The 15,231-nt window shown below is 50.0% G+C and overlaps 1 protein-coding gene across 1 annotated transcript in view; it reads right to left on the reverse strand.

Annotated features, from left to right (window-relative positions):
- The window catches only part of PIEZO2 (piezo type mechanosensitive ion channel component 2), a 251,957-nt gene extending 238,079 nt beyond the window's left edge, over positions 1 to 13,878 (reverse strand). Inside the window, exon 1 of the mRNA XM_052660420.1 lies at positions 13,815 to 13,878. Coding sequence (XP_052516380.1) covers positions 13,815 to 13,878 — 64 coding nt within the window. The remainder of the gene's footprint in view (positions 1 to 13,814) is intronic.
- Between the last annotated feature and the right edge of the window lie 1,353 nt (positions 13,879 to 15,231).

The raw sequence follows: 15,231 nt of genomic DNA on the forward strand, positions 1-15,231 counted from the left end.
CTCATGGGGGAGCAGGAAAACGTGGGAAATCTCGCTCAACTCTGCTGTAGATCTAGAACTGCTCTAAGGAAGAAAGTCTACAGAACTGAAAAATAAACAGAATAAATGTTTATTTAATACCCTAAAAAATATAGTCACTGTCTGTAATCATTGCCATCTTCCAACATTTATTATAACAGATTTTAAAAGAATTATGAAAGTGAAAAATGATTAATGCCCAGAGTACGATGATGCCTTCAATATCAGGCCATGTCCTATTTGGTGGTATGTGATTCTAGAAACTTCTAGGGGTGTGAGGGCTCCCATGAGAGCCAAGTTCCTCTGAGCCCCAGAGACACTGGAGGAAGCTCTATAGAAAAACTTCCAAAAGGTGGCTTCCAGAAGGCGTGAAAACACACTTCCATAACACTTGGCTGATTTCTTCCTTGGGTGTGAATGAATAAAACTTGCAGACTTCTTTTCCAACCCCATGGTACTGAGTCAGAAATTATTTTCTGTGTGGAAGCAGAACACAATACCTAACATGGAAGGAGATCTGGTCAAATCATAAGGAGATCTTCAGATGGGAAAACCTTCAGAATTCAAGAGGAGACAGATGCTGATCAGCTAAGGGGACCTAAAGGCTCAGCCTGGTTGAAGTTAGATGAATCATGATTGTATTAAGCACTTAAGAAAAAAGCTGGCATTACCATCTAAGGGACCATAAAACATTCCTTCAGTCTACAGGGCTCACAGCACGATCTGTGAAGGCAACACACAGGATTTGTCTGACTGGTTGGTGAGCACACATTTGAGTCCTTGGGAATCCTCCAACAATACAAGTTTTGTTTACAATGCTTTCCCAACATGTCACTCATCACCTACATCGCTAGGTCCTAAAACTCTTTCCAAAGTCTAAGAATCAAGTCTTTCTAGTTGAGACAGAACATTAGCCTTTGAATATTTATTGGTCTATGGGATCCAAACATGGCATCTACTTGAAAGATCCAACTAATGTTTCGAAAAGTTTGGGTGGGAAGAGCTCGTGGGATCAATGGTCTTCTTCTTCAAGTGTCGGTCTTCACAAGGAAGAGCATCACCAGGTCCAAGAAGGACGTGAAGTCAGTGCCTCTGCTTCCAAGAGGCTGAATGCCACCAGGCGAGCCATGCTCAACCCCATACTCTTACCGCCAAGGGATACAGAGCCTGCATTCAAAGACCTTCAGACAGCAGCTTCTCAGCTTTGCCTCCTTTGACTTACAACACTAAGCGTTCTTTTTATTTCCTAGCTGCAAGGCTGAAAGTTTACATTGTCAGCATACATGTAGCAATTTTTATATTTCCTTCAATTCCCATAAACTTCTTGACACATTTCACCCAGCTGACATTTCTTTTTACCTAACCCCGTCCTCTGCTCATTCTACTTGTGTGAATTATTTCTCTGGGCAGTGTGATCACTGCAAATGGGCACACTTGACACAAGGCTTACCCATGTCACCCAGCCACAGGTGACCCCAACCACTCTGGTCCCCAGAGCACAATTTTAACTACTCTCAACCACCCTCTATGGGTTCTGGAGGCAGGCACTGTCCAAGGCTTGTCCTCTTTCACACCTGTTCCCTTTTCATTTGACGGCACAATGGAGGTGCCTAAAGTGAGAACCCCAAGATGTGGAAGCATCATTCGTCTTCAACTGGCCTCAGATGGGAACAAACTCTTCCAAACAGCATTAGAACATCAGAAAAAAATAGTAAGACTCAATCAATTGCACCCAACCTTTGGAACTCGTTCAAAGGCCAGACAATGGTGGAAAGTTTCATAAAAGAAACAATGTAAAAAGAAAAAAAAAAAAATACCATCAAGAAGCAGATTGAAAGGCATGAAAGATGCCTTCAGTTCAGTTCAGTTCAGTCGCTCCGTCATGTCCGGCTCTTTGCGACCCCATGAATCACAGCACACCAGGCCTCCCTGTCCATCACCATCTCCCGGAGTTCACTCAGACTCACGTTCATCGAGTCAGTGATGCCATCCAGCCATCTCATCCTCTGTCGTCCTCTTCTCCTCCTGCCCTCAATCCCTCCCAGCATCAGAGTCTTTTCCAAGGAGTCAACTCTTCGCATGTGGTGGCCAACATACTGGAGTTTCAGCTTTAGCATCATTCCTTCCAAACAAATCCCAGGGCTGATCTCCTTCAGAATGGACTGGTTGGATCTCCTTGCAGTCCAAGGGACTCTTAAGAGTCTTCTCCAACACCACAATTCAAAAGCATCAATTCTTCGGCGCTCAGCCTTCTTCACAGTCCAACTCTCACATCCATTCATGACCACTGGAAAAACCATAGCCTTGACTAGACGGACCTTAGTTGGCAAAGTAATGTCTCTGCTTTTGAATATGCTATCTAGGTTGGTCATGACTTTTCTCCCGAGGAGAAAGCGTCTTTTAATTTCATGGCTGCAGTCACCATCTGCAGTGATTTTGGAGCCCAAAAAAATAAAGTCTGACACTGTTTCCACTGTTTACCCATCTATTTGCCATGAAGTGATGGGACCAGATGCCATGATTTTCATTTTCTGAATGTTGAGCTTTAAGCCAACTTTTTCACTCTCCTCTTTCACTTTCATCAAGAGGCTTTTTAGTTCCTCTTCACTTTCTGCCATAAGGGTGGTGTCATCTGCATATCTGAGGTTATTGATATTTCTCCCGACAATCTTGATTCCAGCTTGTGTTTCTTCCAGTCTAGCGTTTCTCATGATGTACTCTGCATATTCCCTTTTTTTATTGTAAGATCGTTTCTTAAGGATGAATCACTTATACAACTTCAGATTGGGTACACTGTTTCACGTGAGTCTTTAACATAAAGAATGAGTCAGGTGGGGTTAGTTACATGAAGAAGAGACTTAAGCACCCAATTCTTCAGGAAAAATCTGCAGTTCAAGTAAACATCTTAGATATCATTACCGGCGGGGTGGGACCCAGGACAAGAGCCACAAATGCTAGTCTACAGGAGGATGTTTAATTCTTCACCTTGACAACAAACAACGCAAATAAACCTATCCTTGGGGAAGCTGGCATCATGTCACATAGTTATATAACTGCTGTTCTGCCTTGAGAACCTCTAAAGGGAGTGAGGGGGAAGCCTGAACAGTCTGATTTATAACAAACTAAAAAAGATGAAAAGAATAGTTCTTTGGGTGGGTGGGGGAGCAATAGAGCAAATATTAGCATCTGATTACAAACAAAATCAAGTTATTATGACCCACAACTGACAAACCCCTCTTCAGAAGTAATTCAGCAATGTATAGCAAATAGAATAAAATGTGCATATTCTTTGATCAGCTTCTAAACGTCTATCTAAAAAATTATTATGTGGCAGCCTGGATGGGAGGGGAATCTGAGGGAGAATGGATACATGCATACATATGGCTGAGTCCCTTTGCCATTCACCTGAGACCATCACAACACTGTTAATCAGCTATATCCCAGTACAAAATTTAAAAGTTTTAAAAAAGAAAATCAACCTATCATGGCTTAATTTAAAAATCATCAACTGATAACTGTCTTTGCCTACTTATGTTTTAAAGAACTATGTTTGCAACTTTCTCTGCTAAAAGCTAATTTGGCCTCTGTGGGTTACATTAATGATGAAATATGAAGGTAGCAGAGGCACAAAATGAGCCAAGGACAAGAATGTGGTTCTCGACATCAGTGCAGCATTTAAACCCGAGTATTACTGGACCCAGCTCTCCATCACAGACACACTGAGGCTGCCCCCTGTCCTGCCAGCTCCAGATCACTCTGGGGAGTAAATGGAACAGGTGACTGTGTTAAACAGCTTTCCTTCCCTTAGCTTAAAAGATATGAAACTATTCATCACTGAGTTTCTAACAGCAAATAAACAACTGTATGAATGTGAAAGCAATGAAAAATCAACCATGACCTGAAATTATTAACAAGTTGATACTTCATAAAGTCATAGTGGTTTTGGTAATCAAAATATAGGTTTGGAGGCCAGGTTTGATCCATATTCTTATTTGGAATTGCTGATAGATGACTCTTAAGATTGCCTTGGACCAGTCAATTCTAAAGGAAATCAACCCTGAATATTCATTGGAAGGACTGATGTTGAAGCTCAAGCTCCAATAACTTGGTCACTTGATTTGAAGAGCTGACTCACTGGAAAAGACCCTGATGCTGGGAAAGATTGAAGGCAAAAGGAGAAGGGGGAGACAGAGGATGAGACGGTTAGATAGCATCACTGACTCAATGGACAGGAGTTTGAGCAAACTGCGGTGATAGTGGGGCTTCCCTAGTGGCTCAGAGGTTAAAGCGTCTGCGGTGATAGTGAAGGATGAGAGAGCCTGGCATGGTGCAGTCCACAGAGTCGCAAAGAGTTGCACATGACTAAGTGACTGAACAACAACAATTCCAATGTGTTGACTAAAAGGTATGGTTTTCTAGTCATCCTTTCTAATATTGAAACAAAGTGTGTGTAGAAATATTACTGGAGAATCAGAAAAATATTCCTTAGCCTGGAGCACCTCATTTCTAGAGAGTGTAATTAAGGAAGAGTGTTTCCATGACTTGGCAAAGGCCCATAGCTCCTTATGAACAGGATGGAGACTTGGTCTTTGGACCTTCAGACCAGGCCACTTCCCAAAACACGTGCTGTGCAGATCCCCAAGCATGGCAGTGTGCTCCCACTGAGATGCCAGAGTGGCACCTGCCTGCAGGTGGGCATTGTCCTGGGGCACCAGGAGGAGACAGGACTTGGGTTAGCTCAGATCTATAACCTGTTCCCAGGGCACTCTGCTTCCAACTTCTCAGCTTGCTAAGGTCCTCCATCCATCCTCCTCTCCTGCACCTGTGGCCAAAATTGCTGACTTGGGGGATTCAACCACAACGGAAAACAGATCAATTCGTGTGGTTCCAGGAGAGCTAAAAACATCTTAAAAAATAATATGCACTTCAAGGATGAGGCTCCGGGCAAGCTCTACCATCTCAAGTGGGTTTTTCTTTCTCTGTTCACTGCAAAGCAAGTAAAAGGTATTAATTGTCCTATGGAGGAAATTCACATTTAGGCAAGTTGCAGAGCATTCAGATCAGACCATCATGAATTTTACATTCAAAGATGTAAAAACCCAGAGCTGTAAGATGCTAGACTAAACTTTTTTTTCAGACTTCTGAGATACTCAAGGGAAAAAATTTAACCCGTGAATTCGTTCGTCAATCAATCGGCATTATTTCTTCCGTGTTCACTGTGGGCCACAGCCCTGGCCAGGCAGCTGAAGGGCAATGTTGGGACACATCTTTGCAGTTCAAAAACCTACAAATACCTGTTTACTATCTACTGTGTGTTAGGTAGTAGGTTTAGTTCTGGGGATGGCATGAAATATCACACAGGGTAGCGGAACTTGCAGACACTTTGAAGGGAAGAGAGACATCATGTAACTCAGTACATAAGTCTGTGATTATATAAAGCCAAGTGGCAGGGGAACACAGAGGCGATGGCTCAGCCTGACTAGGAAGAAGGACTAAAGGTGAGCAGATGTCCCCTTGTTTCCAAGGCAAAAACAAGCAATGGCCCAGAGGACCCCCTGCCTATCTGACTTGAGGGGCACCCAGACATTCCTTCAATCAGGCCTTCTTCTGTAGCTTCCTTGGAAGTTGATTGCAACTGCAATTTAAGGAGTAGGTCCTCAGACTTGCCTCAGACAATAATAATGCCTAAATTCTGAGCCTACACCTGACAAGGAGACCCACGTTTTATTAGATATTTACCACAGGCTAGGCACTGCACCAAGAGCTTCACAAGTACTGTCAGCAATGCTCTGAGCTAGGTACTATGACTAACAACTTGGTTTACAAGGGAAATCACTGAAGAACAGAGAGGTTAAGCATTTTGATCAATGTCACACAGCTAGTATGACAGGCCAAGATTGGTATCTAAAACATTCAGACTTTACAACCTGGGCATTTCCCCTGAGACATCAGACACCATCCACTACAAATAAGAGATGGAGGAAGAGAAAGAACTTCTGTGTTCTTTCCTGTGTAAGGAGCTAGCCCTGTGAAGATGTGTGTCTTTTGGCACCAGAGCTCTTCTTGGTGAACCTCCAAGTGCCCAGGGGCATTCTGGTCCCCTAAAAGTAGCCATGACATCTCACCCAGTGTCCATACCCCACAATGTCCCATTCACCCAAAATGGCCATCCCACTCCAGCTGGGTGACAGAAGTGTAACAAGCTGATTGAACAAATCACATAAACACAAGGATGAGAAACTGTTGTCTTATTTTTCCACAAATATCTACACTTTAGATGAAGGAACTTTTGGCTCACACAAACGTGGTGGGAAGAGAGCATAAGTACAGGAGCCCCTCCTAAAGGTGGGCGTCTCTGCAGGGAGTTTTCCTGGCGTCCAGAATCCAGAACCACCACTTGGAGGCTCCACGACCAACAGCTGGGCCAGAGCCAGCTCTGTGTTTCCCCCTCCTTACCCCCTCACCCCCAGACACTCCCACACAGGTTCCTCAGGCTCCTGTCTGTATAAACTGGGGAGCTCGGGCCGCCCCTTTGGAGGTTAGAGAGTCTCCTCTGGGTCACAGTCTGCCCCTCACATGTGGGAGCTGCTGGAACTCCAGCCTATAAGTCGAGGGCGGAGTTCTGCGAAGACAGATCCGCAGGTCTGCAGGCACCTAAGCCACCCTCCCCACAGAAGGCAGAGACCGACATCTGGACATATATTCCCCGTCTCTCCTTCTCACCCCTGTGGCAGAAGCCCCTTCCCCGATCCTCAGCTGAGCTCACACCAGCCCAAACGAAGATGACACTCCCCAGGCTCCCGAGCAGTCAGAGGTGAATGACATTATCAAGGTCAGGCTACTGGGATGTGAACAGCAGGGAATCACGTGACCTCCAGGCTGTGTCCTGGGAGGGTGGAAAGGGGTCCCTCCTGTGCGTCCTCCTTCCGTCCTCAAGCGGGACGTGGACGTGTGACCAGTAACTTGAACCCCGGGAAAGGATGCAACTCCTGCGGCAGAGCAGAGCGCGGACCGCTGTCCTAGACCACCTCCCGGAGCACAGAGAGCATGCGCACTGCATCCCGACAGTTGTGTGAGGCCAAGAAAGTTCATTCATTTCAGCCTCAATACCCTGCTAACCTACATTGACAAGTGGACGTGTCTTTGCTTAGAATGGACTGAAAGGGCCATCTGTCACCTAAAGAAAGCATCTCCTGGCTTCAAGCCCCGTCTGCGCACCTGCTGGGTCGAGGCCACGCCTGGTGGGGAGGTGGGCGTGGCCATAGGGCTTTGGCTGATTGCTGCACTGAGGTTGGACTGTGATGGACAGGAGGAAAGCTCAAGGTCTCTGGACCACAGAGTAGATTGCGGGAGTGGGCAAAGGCTTCCAACAGTGGAAGGCACGTGGCTCAGCACACAGGAAGGATGGACAGAGCCCAAGAGGCCAAGACAGAGACTTGAGGCTCCCTGGCACTGCAGGACACACAAGGTGTGAACACAGGCAATGCTTCTGGAAACTAGGGTGAAAGGGCAAAGACAAACGTAGGTGGACATCTGTGGACGCGATGTGTGATCTGGACAGAACTTCAGTTTGGGGCAGCGGTACCCAGTGTCTCACCAAAAATGTGCAGGGTCAGCAGTGTAGGAAAGCTTGTGCTGAGCACACAGGAGGTGTCTGCAGGGCAAGGAGGGGAGGCCTGGCAATGATGGAGTCAAGTCTAAGGGTAGGGAAGGGGCAGTTCAAAGGGGCAGAATCCTCTGAGTTTGGTCACAGAGTGAATAACTCCCTGTGAGAGCAGTGGAGGCTCAGCATAACCTCCACCACCATCCCTAGTCCCCCATGACTGGTGAAATCGCCACAGAAAACCAGGACTAACCACATGGATACACAGCTTTGTTCTTTTTAATGAAAAGTGTAGAAAACTTGAAACTCATATAAAAAGAAGTTGAATATCCCCTCATCCTGTTGAGCTGTATGTAGTCTCTCAGTCGTGTTCAACTCTTTGTGACCCCATGGACTGTAGCCTGCCAGGCTCCTCTGTCCATGGGATTCTCCAGGCAAGAATACTGGAGTGGGTTGTCATGCCCTCCTCCAGGGGATCTTCCCAACCCAAGGATCGAACCCAGGTCTCCCGTATTGCAACTGGATTTTTTTTTTACTGTCTGAGCCACCAGGAATGCCCAAGAATACTGGAGTGGGTAGCCTATCCTTTCTCCAGGGGATCTCCACAACCCAGGAATCAAACCAGGGTCTCTTGCACTGCAGGCAGATTCTTTGCCACCTGAGCTGGCAAAGGGAAGCCCTATAATATTCTACTTTAATGCAAAAGTATGACCACCAGCAAAGCGGAAAAGAAGAATCCAACAATAGCTTATGAATCAGGAACTAGCACCATCCCACACAATGAAAGAAGGCAGATAAAAATCTGTATATTCTTCAGGAGCCTGGAAAACCATTTTAAAATTGCTAGTATACTTAGTTGTTTTAATCTACCAATAAATAGGAAAATGCATATTTGTATAATTCCTAAATTCCCATTAGATAATTATTGGACAGTTCAAAAATTATGAAATTGCTAAAACTGTATGTCTGATACACTCTTTACACAGACACTTGGCATGTGGTCTTCTCATTTTCTTGATCCTGCCATGTCTGAGTGGGTCTAAAAGGCCATGTGAGGGGCTGGTGAAAATGACAAGCTTCCTCTAGGTTTATCTCTTTACAGCCAAATATTTTTTAAGTGTTTTCCAGTTCAACCTTGTGTCTAGCCTCCATTCAATCAGATATTTGCTTGACCTGATTCCTCATCCTCAAAACAACTGTTTATACCTGCAAATCTTACAAAAGTTAGTTTTACATTCTATGCATCATATCATCATATGTTTCTTCAATCAAGCACTCATTAAATATCTGGCTACACTTATACTATTCTAAGTTCTGGACATTTATGGAAAAATTATAACGTGATATACATGCTGTTACTATGCAACTTCATAAACAACTAACTTGTAGTAGCACGGGATCTAAAAGGGAAAAGGCCATGTAAACACAAATAAAGGAAAAAAATAAGATCACATTAAAGGCTATGAAAATGATGGTACAGCATCAGGAAGACAAAAGTAAACTGTCAGTACAGTTCTAGGGAGAATCTATTATTTAATCAGAATGTGATGCAGATATACAAACTACTAAACAAACTGGCAGAAAAGTCCTGATTATTAGAAATCCTCCTGCCACACACAAACCAACTTTCAATGGAATAATCTGGCTCTAGATTTCGGTACCAAACTGTTTTCATACAAATCCTATCTACCCAGCCCAGGCTCCTGTGACTCATGTCGCCACCTGCTCGTCTGTTAACTTCTGCCTGGACCTCCCTCACGCCTTCCTGCCACTCTCCTCCCAAAGGCAGCAGGATCCCTCCCTCTAGGAGCACCTGCAGTGTGTCAGGCATTACCCAAGATGTGCAGGGCACACTCTCTCACAACTAACCAAGGAAGGAAGTGTTAACATCTCCAATATGCAGAAAGAAGACAAAAACAAACAGGCCAAACCAGCTCTGTGATCAGAGGTGAGATTAGGGAAATCTGAATTGAGGTCTCTAAAATTGTGGAGTCACCAAACCCTCTCCCCAAAGTTATCTCTGATGATGAGCAAGGCACACATGGCCTATAGAGGGACAGACCAGTGACAATCTATGGGGTGGTCACATGGCTCCAGCTTTCACTGCCCGACTAACAAAATCCTCTTGCCTGCCTATGTTTATGAAATATTTTATTTTAGGTTTAAGCTATACATTCCTGATCCTTTTCACTGGCACTCTTGTCCTTGCTGAAAGTAATAAATAGTATCTACCTGTCTAAGCTTCAGAAGGTGTGACAGAAAAAGAAAGCAATTTCAAACTGCCACAGCTCGCTTCATCAGCTGAGACCTCCTCCTCTAAGAGCTACAGTAGAGACAAGGGGGAGACCTTGCTCAGGCTTCACTGGTAATTCTTGGAGTATGTGTAAATGTGGCTGCAAAACGGCACATGCTGCAGGGGAAATACATTGCGCAATAGAGAGGAAATTATATTCAGATACAGCCACATGCATGCATATTCCAAAAGTGACTCCATGGTTTTGTTCACTTTAAGCCAAATATCTTTAAAGGGAATTTTGGAGATTCTCGCTGGATTTATGAGATTATTCAAGTGGAACTTGCCCACAGAGTGCTAACTGGTTGGCTGGTTCTTTTTGTAACTAACAGTCTCCCATGCGGCTCTGGTCACTTCGTTTAGGGGCATCATAAGTTCATGGTGCCCTGTGGCTCTGCCCCTCCTGGGCCAATCCGTTCTTTCCAAGCTAGGCTCTCCTCTCCCCCAAAAATAACGTTAAGTCAGCTCTTCCAGGAAAGACATGAGGAGACTCCAGGCAACAGCAGGCAAGACAGAACGAGTGGTCAGCAGCATGCCAACCAGCTCCCAGCCCTGGAATGGACTCAACCATAGACTTAGAGTTGAGCGGGATGGTGGAGTCAGGCTAAAAGATAATAAACATAAAAATATTTCTAAAGTGCTCAATGGTGACCAGATATTATTATAATTATTAAAGATTGCATAATATAATGGAAGGGTTTATCTAGGTTCTCCTTTGTGTATAGTTTGAGGAAAAATAATCAGAGTGGCTACTCAAGCAGTCACAGACAGTTTTGGAGATCTTCAAAATGTTCATTTACTATTGATGTTGGAAAACCTGTCACTGGATGTCTACTTTGGATGCTAAACAACATATTACATCATACTGTATTATATTACATTATGCTACATTATGGTTTTGTTCTGCTTTAAACACTCAAGAGCCGCCTAACGCCGGCTGAGGACTGAGGACTGATTTCACTTATTGTTTCTCTGTAAATTTCTTTTACAGGACAAGAAAGAACTCTTAAAACATAAGATTAAGCACAATGGTAGTTAATGTTTAGCAACCATCATTAGGGGAAGAGAGGTGGACATCCATCTGCAGAAACATTTCAACATGGATGGTGGAGGGGTGGATAAAAGACAAAGGCCTGAGCTTCTGCAAAGGCTTGGCTTTGAAGACTGCCTCCACCAGTTACAAAAATAGACGACTAAAACGTAAAAATCGATTCTAATGGCAAGCGGATCACTGCACTCTCCATGTCCAGGATATTAGGGAAATCTGAATATTTGATTTAGTAGCACCCTGGGAGCCGGGGAGCCTGAAAACCCTCCAATAACCTTGAAAACATCCACTTCCTGTAGAAGAGAACTGAATGCCTACATCAAGCAACACCCACCGAGCAGCCTCGCGTCCTGCAGTTAAAGTACAAAGACTAGAAGGCGCGCACCAGCCGTCGGAAGTGGGTTGTCTTTCCTCACCAAGCGGTGAGGGGTCAGTGGCGGGAGTCAGTGCTCTGGTCCTCCCTGGAGCTCTGCTCTCATCCAGGCGGTGGGGCGGGTTAGGGGGTGGGGCGGAAGTCTGAGGTCCGAGGTCCCAGTCCTTCCCCTTCCTCCCCGGGGAACCGGGAGCAACGAGAGATAACCTAAGGCCCCACCCAGTGCAAGCAGCCCGCCCCCACACACAGTCACACTCGCACGCCCCAGGTGCAGCCACACACACACACACACACTCGCACACCCCGGGTTCCCCTCCCTGCACCCGGAAGGCGGAGGGAATCCTGAGGATTGGGCTGGAAAGGGAAGGCGGCGAGGCTAGAGCCAGGATGCTGGACCGCGGGCGGCCCGGTCGTCCTCGGCTCCGGGATGCCGCTCTCCCGCCGGGAAGGTCGGGGACCCGTGGGGCGCACGTGCGAGTCCCCGCACCTATCGAGCGTGGCTGGGCCCCAGTGCGCCCCCGGCGGTGACCGCATCGCGGGGCTCAGGGGCGCTGGGAGGAGGCCAGGGGAGGGACGAAGCAGCCCCGAACGATGGCGGGATCCCACCCGCACGACCGTTGTCCCCGCTCTTACAGGCGCCCGGGGGAGCCTATGGTTCTCGCCTCGAGCCTCGGGCTCCAAAGCTGGAAAGTGCGCGGTGCCTGGCCCTCGAGGGCGCAAAGCTAACCCTCCTGCAGAAGGGTTTTGCGGTGTAGACCCCCAAGATGAGTTGGAATGACGCTATCCCACCCCAGAGGCCGCGGACCTCCAGGGGAAGCCGGCGGGCTCTGCAGCTGCCAAGTTCAGCGCGAGGTCGCCGGCCATCAGCGGGTAATCGCTGCTGTCCTGTCGCTCCGCTAGGTGTGCGTCGCAGGTAACTACCGGCAATCCCCAGGAGCTGCCACCCCTCCGAGCCGGGGGCAGGGGCGGGGGGGACAGGGAGGTGGGGCCGGAGGGACGCGCTGGATGGGGCAGAGCCACTCCCCACCTCACTGACTACACGAATCGGCCCCACACCGAAAGCCCCCGCTTAAGCCAGGCGCGGTGTCAGGCCCTGCAGAGACACGCGGTCCCTGGACAGGACGCGACCTGCGAAGCAGCCGCACAGTGTCCCTGATCGATTTCCCAAAGGCTCTATCCTTCCCAAATTCAAGTAAACTGGAGGGGACAGACGCCCATAGGAGCTTCGTGGGAGCCGCGCTCCTCGCCGGCAGAGCGATGGTCAAGGACAAAGATGCCCGCAGAAGGGTCCTGGCCCGGAAACTCGAGTGGCAAAGAGGCCGCGACCGCCTCCTCACTGGCCCCTCCTCCTGCCCAGGGACCAGGCCTGTCGCCTCTCCGCGAGCCTTCTCGGTTTTCCGCGCAGGTTTCTTGTGTGTTAATACTCGGCCACATAATCCCCCCAGGAGCTGGGGTCAGCCCTCAGGAAACCCATCTAAGCCCCCTTCCGATTACGTCCCCATTTAGCACAGGTGTGACCTTGACCCTCCACCTTTGGCAAAATGGACAAAGGTGGCTTTTTCCGCATGGGTCTGGCTCTCCTTGCAAACGCAATTGCTACTTGCTAAGACATGTCCTCTTTTCTAGCTCCAGTGGGAACAGGTGAGGGCTAGGCGCCCAGAGTCACCTTGGCGGGATTCAGTGTGGCACTTCTACTAGAGGAGAAACTGGGCCCCTCTCACTCCAAGCTCGCGCCCCTCGGGTGTCTTTAGACCTGAAGGCCGGTGGCTTTTCACGCCCTACCGGCCGCATAAAAACAGTGAGATCCTTGCCTGGGAATCCGGGAGGCTCCCTCTGTCCTTGCTTAAACCTCGGAGTCCCAGCGCAGTTACAGATCCGTCTGGACCGCGCAGGAGCGGAGCTGGGCCTCCGTTTCCGCAGCCTCTGTGTCCAGCAGTTTTGTTGTAGAGGCTTTTGTGTGAGTAAAGCCAGCAACTTCAGGGCACCGCTTCCCGGCGCGACCCGAGTCCTTCCCTTCTTCCCCCCAGGGGCTGGGACACGGGACGGGGCAGAGGTGGCATAGAAACCCTCTGGATGCGCCCGAGCGTCCTGCGTCCAGGGACAGGGGGAGGGTGCTCTTGTACAAACCTGGGAAGGGGTCTACAACTACCTTTCAGGCGGATTCGCATCCATTGTGCACGGCTCAGCACTCGACAAAAATTTCTGTGTGTTACTAAACTCAGCTCCGTCTCCAGCACTGGCCGAGCTGGCCGCCCGGACTGTGAAGCTAGACGGTTAAGACCCTGATCATGCAGACCCCGTTCGTGCGCCCCAGAGTGAGAATTGAAAGTGCCGGGCTTCCGCACCCAGACCGCGGAGCTGACTCCCCGAACCGGGTCTCGGGCACGCGAGCTAGTGATCTGGGTTTGCTCTGAAGCCCGCCCCCTCCCTAGGCGCCCCCTCCCCTCCCCTGGACCCTCGGAGAGAGGGAAACACTCACCTACTGCCAGGCAGATGGGGAGCAGCAGCCTGAAGACGAGCCCGCACACCACTTCCGAGGCCATCGCGTCGGTCCCGCGAGTCCGAGCAAAGGGTCTCTAGGACTGGGGTGCCAAGCCCATGCCCGCCTAGGGCCTCCTGCGGCCGGAGGCTCGCAGCCGCCCGGGCATCGCCTCGGCTAGAGCCGCGGCGCCGTGCGCCCCGAGGGCGCGCTCTCCGCTTTCCTGGCCGCGCCTCTCCGCTCTCCCGGCCGCCGCTCACCAGTCCCTAGGAAGCCCCCTCGTCGGGCGCCCGACCCCTCACGGCCGGCCCATCCAATGTGGACTCCCCGATCCGGTGCCGGAGGTTTCTGCAGCGGGTGCCGGAGGCCGGAGCCGGGGACCAGGCACTTCGAGAGGGTCCCGCGAGGCGGCGCGGCGAGAAAAGGGGAGAAGAAGGCGTGCTGTCCTTTTGGCGGCTCCTGGGATGTCCCTCACGGGCAGCGGGGAGCCTTCTCCGTGGAGTCTTCTCAGAATAGAGGTGACGACGCGGCCCTCGTTCGGCCTGAGCTCCCGGAGCGGCCCTGGCCCCGAGCGGCCCCGCGGTGGCTCCCTCAGCAGTCTTCGGTTCAGCCTCTGCGCCCCCGGGCTTCGGGCCGGAGACAGCGGGGCGCGGGCGGCCGGACTCGCGTAACCATTCCGGACTGCTCGGGGCTCCCTGACGGGTCGGCAGCGGGGCTCGCGAGGGGGCAGCCTCCACTCGCTCCTCCTCGGCCTCCACTTAAAGGAATAAAATGAAAAACGAACGCCGCCCGGCGGTCAGCGCGCCCCCGCCCCGCGCGGTGCAGCCTCGCCCTGGCGGCGCAGCCCCGGCTCCGGGCGGGCGCGCACTTCTCCACCTTCAATGAAACTTTCGAAGCCGCCCTCGCGGACGGGCGTGCGCGCCGGCCAATGGGAGGCGGCTCGGGGCGGCGCGGGGTCCCGCCCCTGGACGGCTGGAGGCCGGCGCAGGGCCCGAGTGCGGGGACCCAGGGCAGGGAAGCCCCCGCCTGCAAGCGGTGGGCTTGGCGCGCTCGCTCCCCGGACCCTCATCGTCGCTGGGTCCTGTCCTTTTGCAGACTGAAGGAACCATCCGTTCCCCAGGGCGCGGCCCTGAGCTCACCCCCCACCCGGAGAGTCCTTTAAGGCTCCAGGAATTGTGCACAGGCGACAGAACAGAAGTTGGCGCGACTGTCACTGTGCTAGGTCCACACGTGCCCACTTGCACACACTGAGAGGAAGAGAAAAAGAATTCGTCCAGACCAGTGTGCCTGCGCATTCTGAACGGAGCGAGAAGTTTCAGCTTTGACGGGGCCCTGGGAAATCCTGGGTCTTTCCAAATTCATTGAGTCATTGGGAAATCTGCGAGTGGACATAGGGATCAGATGCGCACCCACTTAG

This window comes from Budorcas taxicolor, chromosome 22, assembly GCF_023091745.1.
Source record: "Budorcas taxicolor isolate Tak-1 chromosome 22, Takin1.1, whole genome shotgun sequence".
Classification (NCBI taxonomy): domain Eukaryota; kingdom Metazoa; phylum Chordata; class Mammalia; order Artiodactyla; family Bovidae; genus Budorcas; species Budorcas taxicolor.